The 21,397-nt window shown below is 39.2% G+C and overlaps 1 protein-coding gene across 2 annotated transcripts in view; it reads left to right on the forward strand.

Moving 5' to 3' along the window:
• FAM185A (family with sequence similarity 185 member A) overlaps window positions 1-21,397 on the forward strand; it is a 36,977-nt gene that overhangs the window by 13,751 nt on the left and 1,829 nt on the right. The window contains exons 5-7 of one of the 2 annotated variants that reach the window (XM_072340203.1): window positions 4,585-4,626; window positions 11,435-11,530; window positions 13,627-13,761. In XM_072340203.1, coding sequence (XP_072196304.1) covers window positions 4,585-4,626; window positions 11,435-11,530; window positions 13,627-13,761 — 273 coding nt within the window. The remainder of the gene's footprint in view (window positions 1-4,584; window positions 4,627-11,434; window positions 11,531-13,626; window positions 13,762-21,397) is intronic. The other variant, XM_072340211.1, reaches the window with a different exon arrangement.

Consider the following 21,397-nt stretch of genomic DNA (forward strand, 5'->3'; position numbering starts at 1 on the left):
CACACGTATGAAATAGGAAACAAGCGTAAAACACGTACTAATGAGGTCAAAATATCTTTAAAAGAAGCAGTGACAATTATACTAAAAAAGACAGAAGGAGACTGTACCCCACTGCTGTATTTTACTCATAGGTAAGGTAAATCTTACAGCTTCTATGAAGATTTGTTGTGGAACTTGGCTGTATGTCAAAGATTTTAGCAGAAGTAGTTTATATGTGTACTGATGCTCTATAGTAACCGAGTGGTTACAACTTTGGAATGGAGAAGGGAGGCTCTCAACTATCTGTCCTTAAGTGCAAAGCGGAAAATGTACAAGGCCCATCCAAGTTCAAGTTTCTAGCTCTGCATCTTTATAAGCAATTTGCTGCAGTTTTTAGCAGTTTTCTGCTATCTTGTCCCAGATACGATTCTCCATTCTCCATTTATATTAGACAGAAGATTGTTTTCTAAACCCATCAGGCAAAGTTCACTTCAGCACGCATAGACAGAAATAGTGATTTTTGTTGTATTTTTACAACGTGTAGGCTGTTCTGATGCTGGTACTTCTAGCCAATAAGCTGTTGAGGTTTTTGCTTTTTCTTCTATCAGTTATGCTTTTTGTGGAAGAATCATTCTGTGTGCTTGTTCATGCCTCTGTGCACATCCGGAAGTTTTTTATCTTGATAGTAATGAAATAATAACAGCTGTTGTTAATGACATACTTCCTCAGTAATGCTTCACTGTAATTTGACTAAGGAACAGTGTGAAAACAAGTTCAACTGTTTCAAAATTATACGGACATTTCTAACATTACTTCAGAGTTATTTTCATGAGCCGTCAACTAAATGGATCTGGAACACCTACCAGTATTTTAGCTGTTCCTTTTAAAAAGCAGCTTATGGTTTTCACATACAAAACTCTGATGTGAAAGGAACACAAATGAGTCCTGTTTTGTAGTTGAAACTTGGGCTATATAATCCTAGCTCTGTTGGTGCCCAGGCTCGAGTGGAAACCTTGGCTCTGGAAGGGCCTGAACTGAATTAAAATTTGGAACTGAAAGACTAGAAACAATTCTAAAGAAATACTGTGTGATTCTCTCTTATAGGCCTCAAGTAATCCCATAACGGTACTTCTGTCTTCAGTACTTCTGCTCTCCAGAGCCTCAGATTATGGAGGCATGAGCATATTGTTAGAAGATAACTTCCTGTCACAAAAAACACACACAAAAGAAAACTACACTTCCAGAATAGTACAAATAAGAACCAGGCAAAAGACTGTCTTGGCCTTTTCTTATTAAATAAAGTGTGTATTATGTCTTACAGTGCTGGAATTACCTGGTGGTTTTGCTAGAGAATGAAAACTACTGCTTTTTTACAGAGTACCTGTATCACTGTTTGCAGGACGAATACAAGTAGTAGTTTTAGCACCTGACTTCTAATTTATTAGCTCAATTTCTTAATGTCTGTGAGATTTCATTCCTTCTTTCAGTGCAAAACTGTTGTTTGTACTTTTTTAGCTATTAAAAAAATTAAATAGAATTTCAGGTTTTACTTATTTATGCCCCAAGCATAACCTTTAACATAAAAATGCTTGTCTGAAGTGGTGTGTATTTTCACTTGTGCTGGGAGGTATGTGAATGATACTGTCTCAAAATTACAAAATAAACAGATGGACCATTTGGTGGGCAAGGAGTTGGCTGGGTGGTTGTGCTCAGAGCTGTGGTCAATGGCTGAATGTCCAGGAGAAGACCAATGACAAACAGTGTTCCTCAAGGGTTGGTATTGTGACCTGTGCTGTTCAGCATCCTGGTTGACTACATGGATGGTTGGATTAGGGATATCCTCATCCTCGGCTCTTGTGAGACCCCACCTGCACTACTGTCTTCAGCTCTGGGGCCCCCAGCACAAGGATGTAGTCCTGTTGAAGCACACCCAGAGAAGGGCTATGAGGATGATCAGAGGGCTGGAGCACCTCTCCTATGAAGGCTGGCTGAGAGTTGGGGTTGTTCAGCCTGGAAAAAAATAAGGCTGTAATGAGATGTTGTATTAGCCTTCCACTGCCTAAAGGGGGCCCACAGGAAAACTGGAGGGGAACTGTATTATGGGATTTGTAGGGATAGGATAAGGAGTAATGGCTTTCAAGTAAAGAAGTGTAGATTTAGATTAGATGTAAGGAAGAAATGCTTCAGTATGATGATTATGAGGCACTAACACAGGCTGTCCAGAGAAGCTGTGGATGCCTCGTTCTTGGCAGTGCTCAAGGCCAGGTTGGATGGGGCTTCAAGCAGCCTGGTCTGTTGGGAGGTTTATCTGCCTATGGCAGGGGGGTGGAACTAGGCAATCTTTAAGGTTCCTTCCAACCCCAACCAATGTATAGTTCTATGATTTTGCAGGTCATTGCACCTTTTTACATAAAAGCTAAATAACTTTTATTCAATAAGACAGCTAGAATGAAATGCCCAGAAATGTACCTTTATGGAATGTTTTGAATCTGGCTTCACTATCTTAAAGATACCCTTAGAAAGGGGGATTACAGTTTGTGTGGAAATATCAGTGAATCTACATGTTTGTTTCTGTAATCTGTGCCACAACTGAAGGGAAGGGAGTAAATGGTCCCAGTTGAATCTGATTGGTCTTGCAAGGAAACATAAAGGTAGATAAGATGATATGCATGTAGGCATCCTTAATTGCTTTTTTGCATGCTTCATCAGCATAACCCAGACTCCTTGAGAGAAATGGAAATAGCGTAAAGTGATGCCCTTATTTGTATTCCCAAAGCTGTCTTTTCTCCTTGGACTTGTACTGACCCTGTCTTACAAAACTATAGTCTGAAGCTTTTCATATGTGGTAGAAAAGATAGCTCTTCAAAAACCACTAAGCCACTAAAATTAATTTTCTGTTGAAACTATTAGGTCTTAGACTTTCCAGTGTTGCACTACCATACTGAATTCAACAGAATATTAATAGCAAGCTAATAATTACCTTCTTCCTTTCTTTGCTGTTGATATATCCATAAAATAGCTTCAATTGTAAGTGTTGGTCTATGCTGAACAATTATTTGACCAAAAATATGCTTGCCTGCACTGTTTGTAGACACAGCAGGAAACTCCCATCTGCTTTAAAAGTAACTTCTAGCTAGATGTTTGAAATGAGCCTATCGCTCTAATATGTGTACATTATGCAGTTTTAGTCATATGCAGTGTTTGTGATTGATATGATTTTGATTTCTAAATGTTTAATGTTCTTCAAGGATCTGTTTAACAAAACAGAAGGGAGAAAGATAACCATGAAAACAAACAGCAGCAAATCCACAAGTCCTGAGAGCTCTGTTCAGATGGCATGTAGTCTATGGGAGCTGCTGGTTGACGAAATCCTGGGTTTTTTGTAGATTGTATAAAAATAAATCTTAGTAATGGTAAGATGAGAAGGATGGGGTAATTACTGTGTGCCTTAAAACAACAACAACCACCAAGCAAAACAAAAACCCAAAATGAAGCCAAACCTCTTTCCAATCCATTGAAAAATTGTTTTGTTTCAAATGTAATTTGCGGAACAGCTCAGTATTTCATACAGTATGTGCTTGAAACAATGAATTCAAGACTATTGATGATAGGCTTCCTTTCTGGCTTTCAGTTCGTGGGCTGCTAAAGAAAACATTACAGATCATACAGTGGAACGCATTCTGCCCTAATGACTGTATAATTACTGTGTAATTACAGAAGACAGGAGCAGAACTTGATCAGGATCTGGAACCTTTGGGAATGCAATACATTATTAAATTAGAGTAAATTACTGTGATCAGATTTTTTTTTATTTTGGTTTGTTATCTTTCTGGGACGATGAGGGAGTAACAAGAGTGAACTGTCATGGTTTGGTTTTTGCACTTAAAGCTTTTCTTCTGAGGCAATGTGCTTGGCATAAATGGAAATACGAGGGCTTCTACCAACTTATAGACTGTTAACAGCATGGGTGGTACATCCCTCATCCTTCCACATTCTCTTAGTGCTTTATGTGATGTGGAAGGAGTGCTTATTTTGAGGTTTACTGATAACACACCAGGGCCAGTTCAAAGTAAGGAATGGAATAGGCTCTCCAGGGAGGTGGTTGAGTCATCATCCCTGAATGTGTTTGAAAACGGTTTGGATGTGGTGCTCAGGGACATGATTTAGCAGAGGGTAATAAGGTTAGGTTGTGGTTGGACTTGATGATCTTTAAGGTCTTTTCTGACTGAAGCAATTCTCTGATTCTGTAATGCAAGGTCAGTAAGAGACCATTCTGTGTTGTAGGCCTTTTATACTTGTTTGATTCTCCAGTCTGCCCTGCACACTCAGCTCGTGCTGAACTCAATGAAGAGCAATATCCGTGGGTTGCTTTACTCAGATAAGTTTTTTTCATCCGTTTTTTCTTTGATTCTCATGTGTTCAGATTTTTTTGTATGTGAAGCAATAGTATTGAAGCAATATAACTGGTTTATACTCTTTTGCTTTTAGATGCAAAGCATATATCTCACCATGAGATCACATTACTTTAATCTCTGTTGAGATTTGAGATACCAGTCAAATAATCCACTTTTAATATTAAAATCTCACTTTGTCTTTCCTTACTAGGTAACACCAGCCTTGAGACAAAGACAGGGAGTATCACAGTAGGTATGTTTTGTCTTCTAAGACAATGTTTCTTCTCTCACTCTTCCTTTTTTCTTTTTAAATATAAACCACACAAAGGAAAAATCTGGTTTTCCTATAATTTTCAAGTGTTTCAGCCTTTATTCCTTTTATTTTCAGGAATAGCATTCACTAGTGTGTATTTGAAAGATATTTTCCAAACTTGGCTCTAACAGCCTTTTGCAGAGCAGGCAAGTTGCCATACCCCCTGTGCTTTAGGCATTAGACTGAATCTAAATGTTTTTAGATTAAGACTAGACAAAAGGGCATGAGAAAATACTAAGTGTACATCAAGTGTAATCGTTTTGCCTTTAACCTACTTCTGTCTTACGTTTGTTATCAGTGATTAGCTATGTTTAATTTTTATATCGCGTGACATTAATCATTGATGTATTGTGAGGTAGGAAAAAAAGCTCATGAGAACCTAGCATTTCCAGACTGTTCTGTTGATGACTCTCTTTTCCCTTCAGAAATAATAAGTAGCTCTTAATTTTCTTCTCAGTTAATATCTGTTACACGTTATCAGTTTCATTATTTTAAGGGAGTGTCAGGTCAACTGATGTTCTCTATATTGAGTTTCTCACTTCCTTCACAGTTTTCTTGTTATTTATCTGGTATTAAACTGAAATAATAGAAGGTATAAATAGGTTTAATGATGGTTACTACAGTCACTCACTAAGCATCTTGCAGGGACACGCTGTCTCGTTACAAGTCCTCTTGTGTTTCTTAGCAATCTATATTAATATTCCTGGAAATGAATGCAGTACGCATTCTCATGAGTTAGTCATTAAACCACAGAATTAAATCAAGCTTGCTAGTCTGTTTTTCCTTCAGTTAAATAAGCTCATAGAATAGGAAGAGTGTTTGAAGGTTTCTTAAGGCAGGAATTAGTTTTTTCCACCAACAGATGATTATTTTTCCCTTAATTAACCTGGTTCAGCTTAAACATTTAGAAGCCGTGTGATTGTTGAACTAACTTTATTTCTCAGATTTCAATTCTGAAAGTGTTGGCTACAGTTAATCTTTTCCTAAAGAGGATTATCCCCCTTGATTTTGTATGAATTTTTCTAAAGGCAAATGGCTTTTAAGATTCAGTGATTGAACTCCAAATACTTGAAAATGTAAAGTTTAAGTGCTAGATTTTTGCACGTGAGGAATCAGTGCCACAAGATAACCCTGACTGTCCAACAAGCTGATGTTTGCTGATAGAAATAGGAAGAAAAACTTGCATCTTCTGATGTCCTCAGTTGGGTTTTCATAGGTATGTAATTATTTAATTATCTGCAGTAATAATTCTATCAGATAACTGAAAAATACAACCCTTTATAGATCTTGAGGATGTATCCTTCTAGAAGGTTTATTTAATAGGCAAAGCGTAGTTGAGAATGCTGAATTTAATTTCAAATTATTCAAGGGAAAATACAACACAATTCTGAGTAACCTCTTATGCTCCTATATTGAAACAGCAAACCGGTCTGGTCTTTCATTCTAATTTTGTTGTTGTTTTCAGATTAGTTTTATCCATTTTATGTATTTTTTTATTTTGGAATGTTTGTGTAAAATAAATCAATAAATATACTTATGTATTTTAACAAATTCTCTCCAATGCTCAGTGTAATTCTAGGTATCTAGCATGTGTGAGTGTTCTGTGCTGTTACTGTTAAAATAGGAAGGTAGGGACAGTGCCTTTTTTCCATACTGGGGGCTTTGTTAGTCACTGACAAATTGTTTGCCAACCCTTCAGTAGAAGCACTTCTAGCATGTTCTATGGATTTTGAATGACTTCTTAATGTGAAACAACTGTTTTTACTTCTACTGCATGTTACTACTTAAAATAGCCATTAGAAATCCAAATTACAAAAAATAGTGGATTGTTTTGGTTTTGTTTTTTTTTTCTTTTAGAATTTATTTGATCATTTAAAACTCTGATTTACTGCGTTCATAGAAAAACTGAGGTTGTAAGAGGCTTCAGGAGGTCAGTCACTGAATGGTTGAGGTCCTCTGGAGGTTGTCTTGTCTACCCAAGTGCTTAAAGCAGAGCTGGCTGTGAGGTTGCTCAGGGCTTTGTCTTGTAGTGTTGAAGGTCTCCAAGGATGCAGGCCATACACCTTCTCTGGGCAGACTGTTCCAGAATGTAATTGCCTTCAGGATGAAAAAGCTTTTCCATATATCTAGATGAAATCTTTAACATTAAGCCTTTTGTCCCTTGCATTCTTGTCATTCTCCATTCTGAGGATTGTCTTCATCTTCATTGCCTCCACGTGGTTCGTAGAGGGCTACTATCAGGTTCTGAAGCTGCCTGTTCTATAGGCTGTATAAGCCCTCAGCCTCTCCTGACTAGGAAGCTCTTCAGACCCCAACTACCTGATGTTCCTCCATGGAATTCTTTCCCGTTAATTGATGTTTCTCTTTTATTGGGAGCCCCAAAACTGAGTGCTGTATTCTAGACGTGATCTAACAAGTACTGAGTGAGTAGAAGGGGAGATAATCCCTTCCCTTGGTATACTGGCCATGCTGCAGTTAATGTAGTCAAGGTTACTGTTAAATTTCTTTTATGCCAGGGTGCAAGGCTGACTTGTGTTCACTCTAGCTAAAACTTGTTTATTTTTCAGTGTTATTGTCTGACTATGTATTCTCTGCTCTGCCAACAGGCCAAATTTTCCCCTACCAGCTCTAAAAAAAAAAAAGAAAAAGAAAATTCTTTTGGTATTACTTACTTAACTCAGAGAAAATGACTTTTGGGTTTGAGGGCAAATCAACACAGGTTTATAAGCAGCAGGAGCTTACTCTGGAGAGTAGAAACATGCATAAACATCCAAGAAGTCCCTTATCTTTTTGTTCTTTTCCCTGTTATGGATGTCAGCATCTGTTAGCATTATTCTGCCAGTTTCTGTCTTCAGCAACCAATACTGGGAGACCAGAAAGCTTCGGTGACTTCCAGTGGTGTAGACTCACTGTCTTAAATGAACTAAAATCCAGCAATTACAGCAAAGCTTCAGTTTTCTTGAGAACATACAGAGTAGCTGCTTACTAATTGTGAATGATCCTCACATGAAAGCAAGCTGAAGTGTCTAAGATTTCTGATTTAAGAATGTTCTGATAAGGTAGTTCTCTTCTCTAGCATTGAGGCAGAATACCAGAATCTTATTTTCAGAGGGCTTTGAATGTGAAAGACAATGTTTATTTTTTGAACAACTGGAAAATTAAACAACGAACCATTTATTTAGCAATGTTGCATCTGATCTTTTGATTTTGCTCTCCTTGAGCATTTGGTTTTTAAAATGTGCCCTAAGGAATTTTTAAATCAAGAATCTTATTTCAGAGTTCCATTGAGTCCATTTCTGTATCATCCTTAAGTACTATTCATATATATGTTAATATATATATACTATTCGTATATATGTTAAAGTAGATATATATTAGCCATGCACATGCTTGTGTCTCAGTAATTCAGTTGATCTAGTCTTTGCCATCTACACAAAGTGTATTAATGTGGTTGTCCTCATGTGAAGCATCCTTTGTCTTCCAGTCTCGTATCTCAGAATTTGGCTTTGGTTCTGTTGATGGCAAATTCTTTTTCCTTTGTGACCGTGCTTTCCCCCACACCATCTTACACAAAGGAACCTGCTCTTCAGAGAGATACTGGAGTCAGCTGCATTTTCCTGTCGCTCAGAAGCCAGGTTACAAAAACAAAAAAAAAGACCAAAAAAACGGGAATTTTAAAAAAATAATAGAAATTAAAAACTTAGTCTGCTATGAATTAACACTTACTGAGTTATTACCTGGTTTCATCATCAGTCTGTTTTCTCTTTCCCTTTCTTTGTGTCCTATGGAATGCAGATTGTTTTGGACGGAGCTTATGGACAGGAGAAATCAGTAAATAGATTTACATATACAGTACAAATAGATGCTGCCTGGGTGTAACAGCATTTTTCTTGCAGCTTAGAAAACCACACATTTTTTTCTTTTGGATGTGTTCAAACATTAAGCGATGTAGATGATGCTGCATCGCATTTGTAACTTCTCATATAATGACACTGAAAATTCTCAATCTTGTTGCAGTATTAATTTTTAGATACCTAATGTATTCAAAGCAATATTTTTTTAGAGCTCTTAATAAAAGATTATGTACTTGCAGAATGTACGTCTTGCAGCAGTTGTCAGTAACCCATGCCTTTATAAGTGAAAAATGAAATATTTATACTGCATACTTCATGGAATCATATAGAATGGCTTGGGCTGGAAGGCACATCAGAGATCACTTTGTTCCAACCTCCCTGCCATGAGCAGGGTTACCACCCACCAGAAAAGGCTCCTCAGGAACCCATCAAGTCTGGCCTTGGGCACCTCCAGCTTCTCTGAGCAGCTGTGCCAGTGCCTCGCTGCCCTCTGAGCAAATAATTTCTTCCTAACATCCAAACTAAACCTCTGCTCTTTCACTTTAAATCCATTCCCCCTTGTCCTATCGCTTCACCTACACATGGATGCTTTTGTTCCAATGCAGAGCTGACTGGTCTAAATTCCAGGCAGGAAAAATAAAACTAGACATCCAAGTATGATCCAATTCTGGTAACCTCTAACATGCAATATTTTCCTTCAGATACGATGTCTGAAAGCTTTTCATAATTGCCACAAATGAAAAAACAATTGATATATTTTTAAGTTGTTTTCTTCCCTCACGAGTTTGGATATCCTGAAAGAAGATCCTATATGACCTACAGTAGGTCAGAGGCTTATTGAGATGAAGTCATACGTGGCACGTTGTGTTGTGATGCAGGATTGAAGCGTGCAATGATTTTCCTCTTCTGCCAACGAAACAGGTTATCCACAACAGACTGTGGCCTTTAAAAGCAATGGTTATAGTTATAAAATCTGTGTGGAAATTAGGGGTTGAGAGATGTTCTGGGCAATTTTGTTAGCAAAGTTGTCTCTATGATTTTTCTGAAAGCTTAACAACTAACTTCTTTTTGTAGAAGTAGTAAATTCATAAATAGCCAAAGTTGCTCAAGAGTAATGATCTGCTCTTTAGGCAGCAGAGCAATTCAGCCTTGTCTTTCCTCTTGAGCTGTCAGTCCCTAGGAAACTGAATTTTAAAGCATGCTTTTTTTTTTTTCCCTTGTTCTTACTCTATTTGCATTAAACCCCAGTTAATGATGAGTGTACAGTGAGGTATATTGACAATAATGCAAAGATGGTACAAGAGAGGTGGTGATAAGTATCCAAAAGGTTATTTAAAGGAAAGACTCACCCAATAGAGACCTTCAGTCTGCTGGAAGACACTGAGGCAATCTCCACCAAGGAGCAGTTTCCAAGAGATGCTGCTTTAGTGATGGTCAGCCCTTAAATGAGGTCTAGAGGAGGTGGAGCCAGGCTCCACCCCTTCCAGGAGCACAGCTGAATTACCCTCACCTGTGCTCCCACAGCTGACCTGAAACTTGCCTCAGCTGATTAATCAGAGGTTCATGCTGTGATTACCAATTTCCCATACACTGGGTATATACTTAAATATCAAAACTGATTGCCTTACTTCTGTTCAGTCAAAATTGTGAATTGTATATTGTCTCTATTAACTGTTTTGTCCTTCCAGATTCTCTTATTTAATGTAATTTTTTCCTGTTAAAATTTTGATCTATTTTAATTCACCTATTTGAGTTGTAGAACTGTGTCATCTCTGTTTTTAACCCCTTTTCCTGTTCTGTCCATCTTCCTGCTTCTCACTTATTTACGTATAGAGATGCAAACCTTAAACTAAGCTGACTAAATCAGGATTGGCCACTTTTTTGTTACTTTGCCTTCCAAAGATCTCAGCTCTAGCTGAGGGATAATAATCCCTTTCCATGATTACTTTTATACACTAATCTTCCACATCTGTTCTGGATGTGAGTTTAAGGCATTAACAGTGGACATCCTATTTCTTCCAGGGCAAAGAACAAATGTTGACTTCCTATGTATGTTATACTGCAGCAGTTACTTCAGAAATTCTTCTGTCATCACATTGCAGTGCACAACTGCTGGACCTTTGCTTATGGTATTTTCTGTGGGTAAAGCTCTGCCTGCACAGAGTGGTTTTTAGTGCAGTTTTTTAGTGGACAACTAAAATAGTTCAGATGTTGTGCTCAATCTCCATACAAACATGAACGTAGAACTTGTAGAAGGAGGTACATTTGCTTATACAGAGGAAGAAAGAGTGCTGTTGAGACCTGGTAGATCCCGCAAGTCCAGTAACAACCGCAGGGGTCCAGTCCATGTCATCATTCTGGTTTGGGAAGTTTTGATCAGAAACCTGTTTTTCTCAGCAAAGTGAGACATTCGGTGCTTCAAAGGAGCTTTTTTACATGGTTAGATAGCAATAGGATAATGTTTTAAACTGTTTTAATGGTTTTAAACTAAAAGGGAAGATTTAGGTTCTGTGTTACAAGGAAATTCTTTACTCAGAGGGCAATGAGGCCCTGGAACAGCTGTCTTAGAGCTCTGGGTGCCCCATCCCTGGAGGCACTCAGGGCTGGGTTGGATGGGACCTGGGGCAGCCAGAGCTGGTGGGGGGCAGCCAGCCGACAGCAGGAGGTGGGAATGGGTGGGCTTTGAGGGCTGCTTTAACCCAAGCCTTTCTTTGATGATTCATCAAAATAACAGCGAATGTTGCTTAAACATACAGGAACAGATAAAGTTAATTGGAAGATCGAAAAAAAAGATTCTTGCAAATTTTATTTCTAACAGTGAACGATGGCACTTTTCTAAATTAAAAGAGCGGATGATGCACAAATCCTGTCATCTTCTTTTTTTTCTTTTCTAGATTCATCAGATGGAAGTCTAAAAGCTTCTACGCTTCATGGGGCAATAGATGTTTACGTCAGTCAATTAAGAGAAGTGGATCTGAAATCCCAGAAAGGTTAGAAATTTGCAGAACTTTTTTTTTATTTTATTTTTTTTTTAAATACGGCAATTCATGATATAAAATGAAGATTTTTTTTTTTTTTTGGTCTATTTAAAATGATAATTATGTGATTTTTGGTTATTTGTGTTCTTTTTTACCTCATGGTTAAAAAACATGTATAGATAGATGAATACTTACAATGTAGTAAGCTCCATAAGGTACAACGATGCTTTAAAATGGATTACAGTGTTGTTTTTGTTTTGTTTTGTTTTGTTTTTTCCTTTTTTAAATACTTTTTCTTGGGGATCAACTCAGTGGAGTTCTGCAGAGCTGACCTGGATGATGATCTTTGTCTTGAGTACAGTGTAATCCATGTTCCTGTCATACATTACACATGTATCCACTGATGACCACCATACACAGCACTCCTTTTCCCTGCCTTTTCCTGATGAAAAGTCATTGAAACAGGAAGGCAGAGCAATAAATACGAGTGCTCTCTACCATTCTTCCTTTTTTTTTCCCTCCTAATTACTCACTGTAACTTTGCTCACTCCTGAAGTTCATCACTTTTGCCATTCCAAAGGGATGATGTTGTGCATAACTAAGCACTAGAGATATCTTGTTAACTCTAATTTTGCAAAACTAAGGAAGAAATCCAAAACTACAGCACTCTTTAGGTTAATGTGGTGTTGCACAGTTGAGGCGTTTTAAATGAATGTGGTGTTTGGTATCTTCCTCTGGTTATCTGAGAGATAATCTTATGCCCTATTACACGTGGCAGTTAATCACAAGGGAAATAATGAAGAGAATGGATTGGAATCATTTATGCCATTCTTCTTTATAAGCTGTTCTGGCTCCGTTGGTACAAGTAAATTTATATTATTTCTGAGTTACGTTTTGAATCACCAAGTTATGTCTCTTTGATGTAGTAGAATAAAAGAATGTATTTAACAAAAGCTAGTTAATGTTATTTTGTAAACGTTGCCTGATGGCTCATCTGGCAGCACAGTTTAGTTAAGGCAAAGTTGATAAAGTTCTGTTTTCTTTTACTCTGTAACTTTGGAGTAACTGCTGACAGCTGCCGAGTAGAAAATGTCCTATTTCTGATAAATGAGTTGCATGTGTTGGATTTTATGAGTCACGTCACTGAGCTGCTCCCAGAGGGGAGGACCAAGGAAAAGACTTTTCCCCTCTTTTATCCTAACACTTTTGTGTATCCAGCAAAATTTAGGCCTAAAGTCTTGGCGGTTATTTGTTCTTCAGGAGTGTGACAGGCAATTGATTCATCTGACTGTAAGCTGTGTAGCTCGGGTTGCTTTCTGACTGCTACGCAATTATTACACCAGTGTTACAACTGTGATCTGCTTCAGCTTTTTGGATGTAACTAAAGAAAGGGGTTTTATGTTTTTCTAAAGTGAATGTTAGAGCTGGGTAGAAGTATTTATGTAGAGTGTCCATTTTGGTTATTGCTGGTGTTTTGTTTTAGTGTGCAGTGTGCAGCTTCCAAACATTACCATTGAGTAATTCCAAATATGATGGACATTTGCCTTCGATCTGCTGCACAGAAGCACTTCTTTAGAGGAAATATAATTCCTATATATAGCTCCCTTTTATTTTATTTGTTGCTAGTGTTAACAGTACGTAAGCGGGATCCCATCATTGCAGAGGAACAGTTCTTCTGTGACATTCTTGTGTTGTACTGCATGCAGTAGCTGGATTACTCATTAAATCAAACCCTGTGGCCATGCTCAGGAGTGCAAATACACAACTGGAAGATGAAACCAGAGTCATAATCCTTGTGAGATCTGTTTTATTTTCTTCCCTTGGCCTTCCTTGCCAATAATAAGGCATACTAATAATAATGTCCACTAGCAAGAACTGTTTCTGGCAGCGTATGTCAGTGTTAATTCTCATGCTATCTGAAGAAATACTGTGGATCTATTTTATATGTGACATACAGTATTCTGGTTATGAGAAATGAAGTTAACTTTGTTAACCTTTGACAGAAAAAAGAGGTTATAGTGTCTGAAGGACGTTTCGCTGTATAATGTCCTGTTTCATGCTTTGATCTCAATGTTAATCTAATGAGCTTTCATTTAAATTTATGTCAGGTTCTATTATGGTCAAGGTACCTGCCTCTCTCAAAGCCTACTTAGAGTTGTCTGGAAGAAAAGTGGATGTGAGCTCAGAGATCAAGTTAAAAGAAACACGGAGTGCCTCCAAAGATGATCACGTAATTTTAAGTGGTAAGGCTTACTAATCTTGGCTACCCTTGAATGTCTGTCTGGCGTCAGTCAAAGACATCCACGTTTTCTTATGAGTTTGTTGCTCTTGGCCTCTTCTTATTTTCAGCTGTTTCAGATTTCAGATGTTTGCTTGTGCCATTGAACTCTCCATGTTTCTAGGATGGCTCTTTCGTTTTGTTCGGTAAATGATTGAATGCAAACAACTGCTTTTTTGACAAAAATCTTATTGCCAAACTCACTTTCAGCATTATTCCATTGAATATGTGGGATGTAAGCCAGGGCTGAATTTGACCCATTGCTTTGCTGCCTTAAACAGTCTCATGTAATAAATTGCCAGAGTGTCAATTATAAATACACTGGAAAGTTTTCTCTACGTTGGTAGGAGGTTGAATTAAAAGTTGTGTACAGTATGTTTATAAACGTACAGAATGAACTTTAAACAGAGTGGGGTAGTCTGAGAAGGGATGGGTGGGAGATGGCTGGGAAAGAAACAAAAGTTGGAGTATGGAATAAGGGATGCATGGAAGGGTGTCTGCGGTTACTGGGAGTGTTCTTCTAATAGATTTAAAATTGGATTTGGGAATCCCAAACCTTATTGATTCCTGCTTTAGAAAACAGTTACACTTTTCGTTGTCTGGGTGCGTATGTCTTCTCTTCTCCAGACATATCCATCTCCAAGTCAAAGCTCTTACTGTTGCCAGTTACTCAGTTTGCTCAAGAGGCAATGCTCATATAATGTCTTGAAGGCTCCAGCATTGTTTCTGAAAGTGTTATGTCAGTGTGACCTGATACGGTAACAGATGGGTGAGGTTCTGAGTCTTCCTTTGTTTGAAAACTAAGAAAATCTGTTCAGAATTTCTTTTCCTCCCCCATGTAAAGTAAAAACTCCTGAGTTCTCACAGTTCAGAAAGATTAGAATTGTATGTTAATAGTACATAACCTGCTTGGACTCTTGAAATGTATGGACATATCTCTTCCTGCACTGAACAGTAATGTGCATCTAAATTTATTATTAAATATTTTAATTATTTATTTTTTTAAACCATGTTTAAAACTCCTCAGTAACTAGTGGAAGGGCTGTGGATTCCAGCAAGGCTGTGGGTGATGAAAGCACCTCAGCAGCAAAGCAATGCATTTCCTTGTTGCCAATCATCTTCCTACTCTGGCAGCGTTAAAGATAAAATTACTGCTTCAGATACACATGGCTCAATGGCTTCTCTGGTTTTGCAATCCACTCAGTGTTTTCATAGTGCCATCAACACTGAAGCAGAAGCAATTTTTCAGCCTACCATGCCGTATCCAAATGATCCTGGCAGATTGGCTCCAATCAGTTAATTCTCAGATGTAAGTATCCCAAAGCCAGAGAAATCATCAAGAATTATGCAACAGCCACTGCTCATTGATTGCTTTCTATTTGATTTCATTGCACACGAAGTCTATTAAATGTACATTTAAGTTTGTCAGAATGCAGGTAAATGGAAAACAGACCCTGCAGGGTGTAGTGCTGGGCTGAAGTGACGCATCTTCATCTGCCTCACACTGGGCATTTAGCTTTCTTGAATATTTTCTCATATACCCAATGATTTTTAGCAGATTTCTTCTGCCCTTTTCTTCTCTGTTCTGTGAAAGGCACCAAGCCTAAAGGAAGATGAATTAATCGGTTTTGAGGTGTGCTTGGCTCCTTTTCTTACTCTTTCAAAAATACTACTTTCCCTTCCTTTGCCAAGCCAACAATGTTCCTTTGACATGGCAAGGGGAACGTCCTGCTTCTCATCATAGGGATGCTGTGTTCTTTCTGCAGCCAGGTATCTGTCCTCTCATTCTCAACAGTCTCTTTTAGAAGCTGATATTTCAGAACTTTCTTTTAAATGTAGATTCTCAAATAATTAAAAAGGATTTAATGCTGGTTCTATATCATGAAAACATTGTTTACTGTTGAAGTTTTAGGTACAGAGATCATAGACATCTGCAACTAAAGAAATATAAATGGGGAAGGGAGAGGAGTTTTGCCAGCTAGAAAAAAAACAAACTGCAAGAGGCATATGGCAGCTCTGAGCTCAGAGGTTAGTTTAAACATAGATGGCTTTCCAGAAACCAGCCAGCTTTCATATGGATGAGACAGGAACTGGCTGCTGCTTTCAGGAAGCTCTTCTTGCCTCTGGGAGTGCTGTGTGAGAGATGAGAGAGGGGGTTCTCCAGTGAGAGCTCTCTGACTTGAGTAAACCTGCTCTATTGTCACCTGCTCTATGTGGCACAGCCTTCGCTCCTGCTGTTAGGGCAGGTATCATCTGTGTCTTCACCTTGCTTCAAGGCTCCTGCTTCCATAGGGGTGAGGACAGTGGCACACTATGGCCCAGTGAGCAATCACATCCAGGGTTTTGCAAGGCAGCCAAGGAAAGGATGTGGGTTTCATCAAAGCAAAAGGATAAAAGGAGCCGAGTGATGAAACTGTCAAGAGGTGTTTCCTCTTTCAGAAGAGTGAGGGACTTGCCTACAAGGCTGGCATGCTTGTCAAGGAAGGGATGGAACCAGAGAACATGCCAGGGAGTTAATTCCTCAGAGTAATTTGCGGGAATAAGGCATCTGTTTCCATTGGCCTTAGTAGGCACTCCTGTACTGCGGTACAGTGAAGGTTATAGAAACAGATTTTTCATGCCACACATTGGTCCAACTTTCATCACTGAAAGCATTTCTTTTCCTGCCTGGTTTGAGAACGTTTAAGTAATCTCAGTAATTTACAATAGTGATCATGTTAAGACTTCTTTTCTTCCTTCCCATAGCAAAGAGGGTAGGAAAAGAGGACTGTCCTTGTCAGTAGGCTCTGTAGCTTCCTGCAGCCCATAGCTCTTCCTGCAGGTGTGTGCCTTCCCCACTGCTCCAGGTCTGCCTTTATCTGGGAATCAGCTCACCTGAGAAGCCTGCAGAGACCAGTAACCACATCCGGAACTACATATGGTAACAGGGGAGGTGGCAGGCTAGTAACTGATTCTGTAATCCAAGCAGATCGGGAAATTAGGAGACTCTCAAGCCAAAGAGGTTCCAAACATGTTAAAAGGACTGATGAGCATTTAAATAATCCTGATTTGTTTCCATTTTGAGCCATTTTTTCCAGAATATCATTTTTACCATCAAAGTATGGAGGTAGGAACATATGCATTCCTAAGATGAGGAGTATTTGAGTAAACAGGAAGCAACAATGTTATGCAGTTGGAAACTGGACACAAAACCACCCAAACATAATGGTATATTAACAGGACTGTTCTGTAAAACTCAAAATAATCCTTTGGCTTTCCTTGGCATTAGTAATACATTGCTGGAGTGCATCCAGTTTCGAGTAGTCCACTTCAAAAAGGATGTGAGCCGCTGTAGAGACTCCTAAGGAGAATGTACGTTCAGAGGCTGAAAATGTCACTTATGGGAGAGAGATTCCCATAGAAGACCATAAGAAAAAAAGTGTTGTTTTCTAAAGAAAAGGAGTCTGAGGGAAGATGTACCTTTCAGAATGTCAGAAATTGCTGCAGAGAGGAAAGAAAATGTCCTCTGTCCACTGGTGATGGAACTACAGAAATTATGATTTGATCTTACAGTAATGAAAGCTTAACTACAGAGCAGGATAAGCCTTCTAGTACTAAGTCATGTTCTGGAGAGGTCACAGTACTTGCATTGTAGCAGGTTATGAAGAAGGGCCTAGTCAGGCATGTCAGATTAAAATACACTGGGAGACTGCTTTCAACTTGCTTCCTCATCTTCCAAGCTGATGTTGCCATCTCCTCATCTGCTCCCCTCTTCTTCAAAGTAACTGCGAGGAAGGTTATGAAGCATGTGTGTGGGTGAACCTGAGGAGTAAATGAATGCAGCTATTAGGTGTGCTTACATTGCCAGCTTATGCATTGACAAGTGTGAGCTTGCTGGAAAAACAAGTCTTGCAGTCATTCCTTGATGGTGTCAATTTCCAAATTGAACGGTCTGTTATATAATCCATCTTTTACACCATGTAAATCTTCTGTCTCTCAGTGGTGCCACCGACTCATCTGATTCCTGATCTTTCTCTCCCCTGGCCCAGTTCTAGTGCCAAGTTGATATCCAGCTGCAACCTTTGACATGGTGCCATCCATCTACTTGGAGCTGAGTGAGCTTTTAACTTTGGCGGTCAGTTGCTCCATCTGGTTTTCAGCACTGGCATGAGTTTCCTTGGTCCAAGTCCCACAGTGTCACAGGTGCTCCTCAGTGGCTGCGGATGTTTGTATTTTCATGTTGCCACATCCCACTGTTCTTACTTTCTCAAGCTGACAAGCCAGTCCCTTTGTACTTTTCTGTTCTCTTACTAATAACGAACATTTTCTTTGTGAACGCTTATCTTTTCTCAAGTCAAGAAGCATATCCACTCCCTTATTTTGGATAATGTGACAACAGTTGCAAGAGTTAACAGGATTTGTAGTTTAGGCTTTAATCTCATCAATCTACAGCACTAACACCTTACTTAGCCTTATCTGAAGGGTGCTTCTCTGAGCCATGTCACCTGTTGACCATACACACAAGTAATCAGGACTCTTTCCTTCATGCTAACTTATGCCTTTCCCACTGTATCTGTTCTGGTGATGGAGAGGAATCTCCATCTTCGTTTCCTGTAAAGGTTTCCAGATTCATGTTGCTTCTACAGTTCGCATTGTTATTCTTTCATCACTAGGAACATGTTAGATGGCTTTCTTCCTCATGTGCTTCTGGAGAGAGTGAGTCTAAATACCAGATCCCTGTGGTGGGACGGGCATTGCTACCACCAGCCTATTTCTGACTGCTCAGGTTTCTGCAGTAACTTAATTCATGTCTTTCTTCCCTGCCTGGTTCTCTAAGATAACTGTGGTGAGAAGCACCTTTACTCTCAGAACAACCCGGCATGCAGTGAAACAATAAGGATTTCATGTCAGCTTGAGGTTAGGACCGGATTCTCGTCTGGGCCTTGGATTTATACAGATTGTTTCCCATCTGGATCTTCTCACCACTCACAGAATGGCTCCTCATCCAGTACTGATGGGAGAGCTGCCTATGTAGTACTGTGGGCTTACCTTCAGTTTTGCTTAGAGGTTTGGCTTATCCAATGTACACAGAGAGAGCTGACTGCATGAGTTCCATCAGCCCTGTACACCACGTGCAAAGCTTTATGCATGTATTTATTGCTTCTGTTATCAGAAATTCATTTTATTTAAGATTTTTTTTTTTTTTTGCTGCACTGAATTCCAGAGTTAAACACAGACACAGTAGAAGGGGCAGTGAATAATGTAAGGCAAGCAACTTGCCTTTAAAGGGAAATAACTGAAAGAACGTGTATAGAACGTGTATCACAGCCCTCGGCTGAAACCTGAGTTTCTTCTGAAACTTACCAGCTGTGAAAGCATAGCACTCCTTCTCCCCACTTTGCAGCTGACTTGTCTCTGTTGCATTTGAAGTTTCAGTTCTGATCCCAGGAGTAACCCTGTTAGCTGCTGCGTCCTTTGTTGTTTTCTTTGTTCTCAAGGCAATTCCTTAATACTTCCCTCCTTTTCTAGAAGCACTTTTTCTTGAATCTTTGCCACTAGATCTGAGGGGGAAGAGCCTTGTTGTACAGATTTACAGTGTCCCTCTAAACAGTGTCCCTCTGTGAAGCCTTGATCCTTAACCAGTATCTTATAAAACAAACAAAAGCCCAGGTTGTGTCTGGGAAAGATTACATTCCTTTAAGTCAAAAAGAAGTTCATCCAACTTTTAAAAAGCACATCAGATGAGATGATATCCCACTGATTTTTATTGCTTTCAGCTTGCGTTTAACTCAAGCTGTACGCAGCATTTTTGGGATGCACCACGGTGTTTACAAAAGCAGTGAAAAGCATTTAAAATCTGCTCATCTTTGTCTTATGATATGAACGTAGAACTACTTCAGTTTCTCTGGCCTACAGTCAGGCATTTACATCAATGATCAATACTTGACTGCATGAAGTTCTGCAGAGACCTTCTCTGCCTTTGGCATGTATGGTAAAAAACTTCCTTTTCCCTCATTTTTATATTGATAAGGTGGCCATGCAGCGTATCGGTGCAATGTCCAACTAAGCTTTGTTGCTTGATTAGCACCTCCTACACAAGACAATTCCAGTATCTTAAGCTTGATTTGAACTTGCTACTGGCAATAGGATTAATAGCCTTAATGTACATTGAAGATGTGTATACCCAGAGAATGGAGTTTGATACTGAGTTTGCTGTGGGCACTTTTATATTCCTGCATTCCCTTTATGGGCAAATCTCCAAAAGAAGCATAAAGGAAGAAAAAACACTTTTCTAAGTTCACATAGCAAATACAAAATGAGAAACAGAGCTCGGGCTACAACTGAGCTCTGAAATGACTCATTCATTTGTTTCTGTGTTTCTCCAAAACTCTCTATTAAAATCATGGCAGCAACTTAGCAGGGTGAAATCATCTACAGGGCTGGTTCTGTGCTTCAGCCACAGCACAACTGACATGGTGACAAAAACACCAGAGAGGAAATGGCTGTGGCCAGGCTCTCCAATAGGAGCTTTCTGAGAAAATGTCCTGTAAATGTGACGTCTTCTCTTAGGAAAACAGCTGCATTGTCATTGCTCCACAACTCTGCAAAGGGATCAGGTGAAATTCTCCTCTGTGTTACTTTGTTGGTTCATCTGCTACCTTGTGCAGCCAGGAGGGCAGAAGCTGTACTGGGACATCTACATGGGGATCCCTGAAGGCACGATGCAGTCTGTTAGGAAAGAACACTGAAATCCTTCTTCGTTCAGTGGGAGAACGTGGTCAGCATGGGACTCCTCTGAAAATCCTGTGTCGTTGAACCGTGCTTCAGCCTGCTAGTATCGAGCTTGGCCCAGAGCCATCAAGTAATCCCACTTAGCTGTACCAAAAAGCTGAAATGCTATTGAAAACCTCTGCGCATTGGCTTGAGCTGTAGAAACCAATGCAGTGATGTAAGCTGGAGGTTTGCCACTGCTTTTGACACGGCCAGAATTTTACTTCAGCTCTGTTACAGGTCAGAGCGGAGCATGTTTGCAAAGTTGCTTCAGAATCTGCTTCCCTGCCATCTCGCGTGCTATTCCAAGCTCAGATTAGTTCTAAACTTAGAATTCACTCAGTCACACGAATGCTGAAATAACAATAAAAGGCACTTAGTAAAAATAAACCAAAATGAAGGTTGATCTTCTGATAAAGGCACTGATTTGGGACCAAAGATCTCAGTTTAAATCCCAATTTGGTCACAAACCTTCTGCATAAATTCGGAAGGTCACGTAATCCCTGTTGACCTCAATTTCTGATCTGTAAAATGGGGTTACGTTCAACTTTCTTCTTTGTCTGTAACAGAGTGAGCTTTTCAGAGCGCGACCCTTCTTACTGAGTTTAGATGAAACACAGAAGAAGACAGACATCTCAGTTTTGTTTTGTTTTTAAGCCATTGGCAAAAGAAAGCAGTGATATTAGCAACGTGTTTCGTCCTTTGGGTCATCAGGTCTTACCAACATCTCTCTTCCACATTTACAGAAGAGATGTCAACTTCATATTACCTTGAATGTCGACATATTTCCTAGTCTATGATACTACATTATAGATAACACAGTAAAAAATGTAACAACAAATTATGGGAAA

The sequence above is a fragment of the Excalfactoria chinensis genome, chromosome 1 (assembly GCF_039878825.1).
Source record: "Excalfactoria chinensis isolate bCotChi1 chromosome 1, bCotChi1.hap2, whole genome shotgun sequence".
NCBI classification, from domain to species: domain Eukaryota; kingdom Metazoa; phylum Chordata; class Aves; order Galliformes; family Phasianidae; genus Excalfactoria; species Excalfactoria chinensis.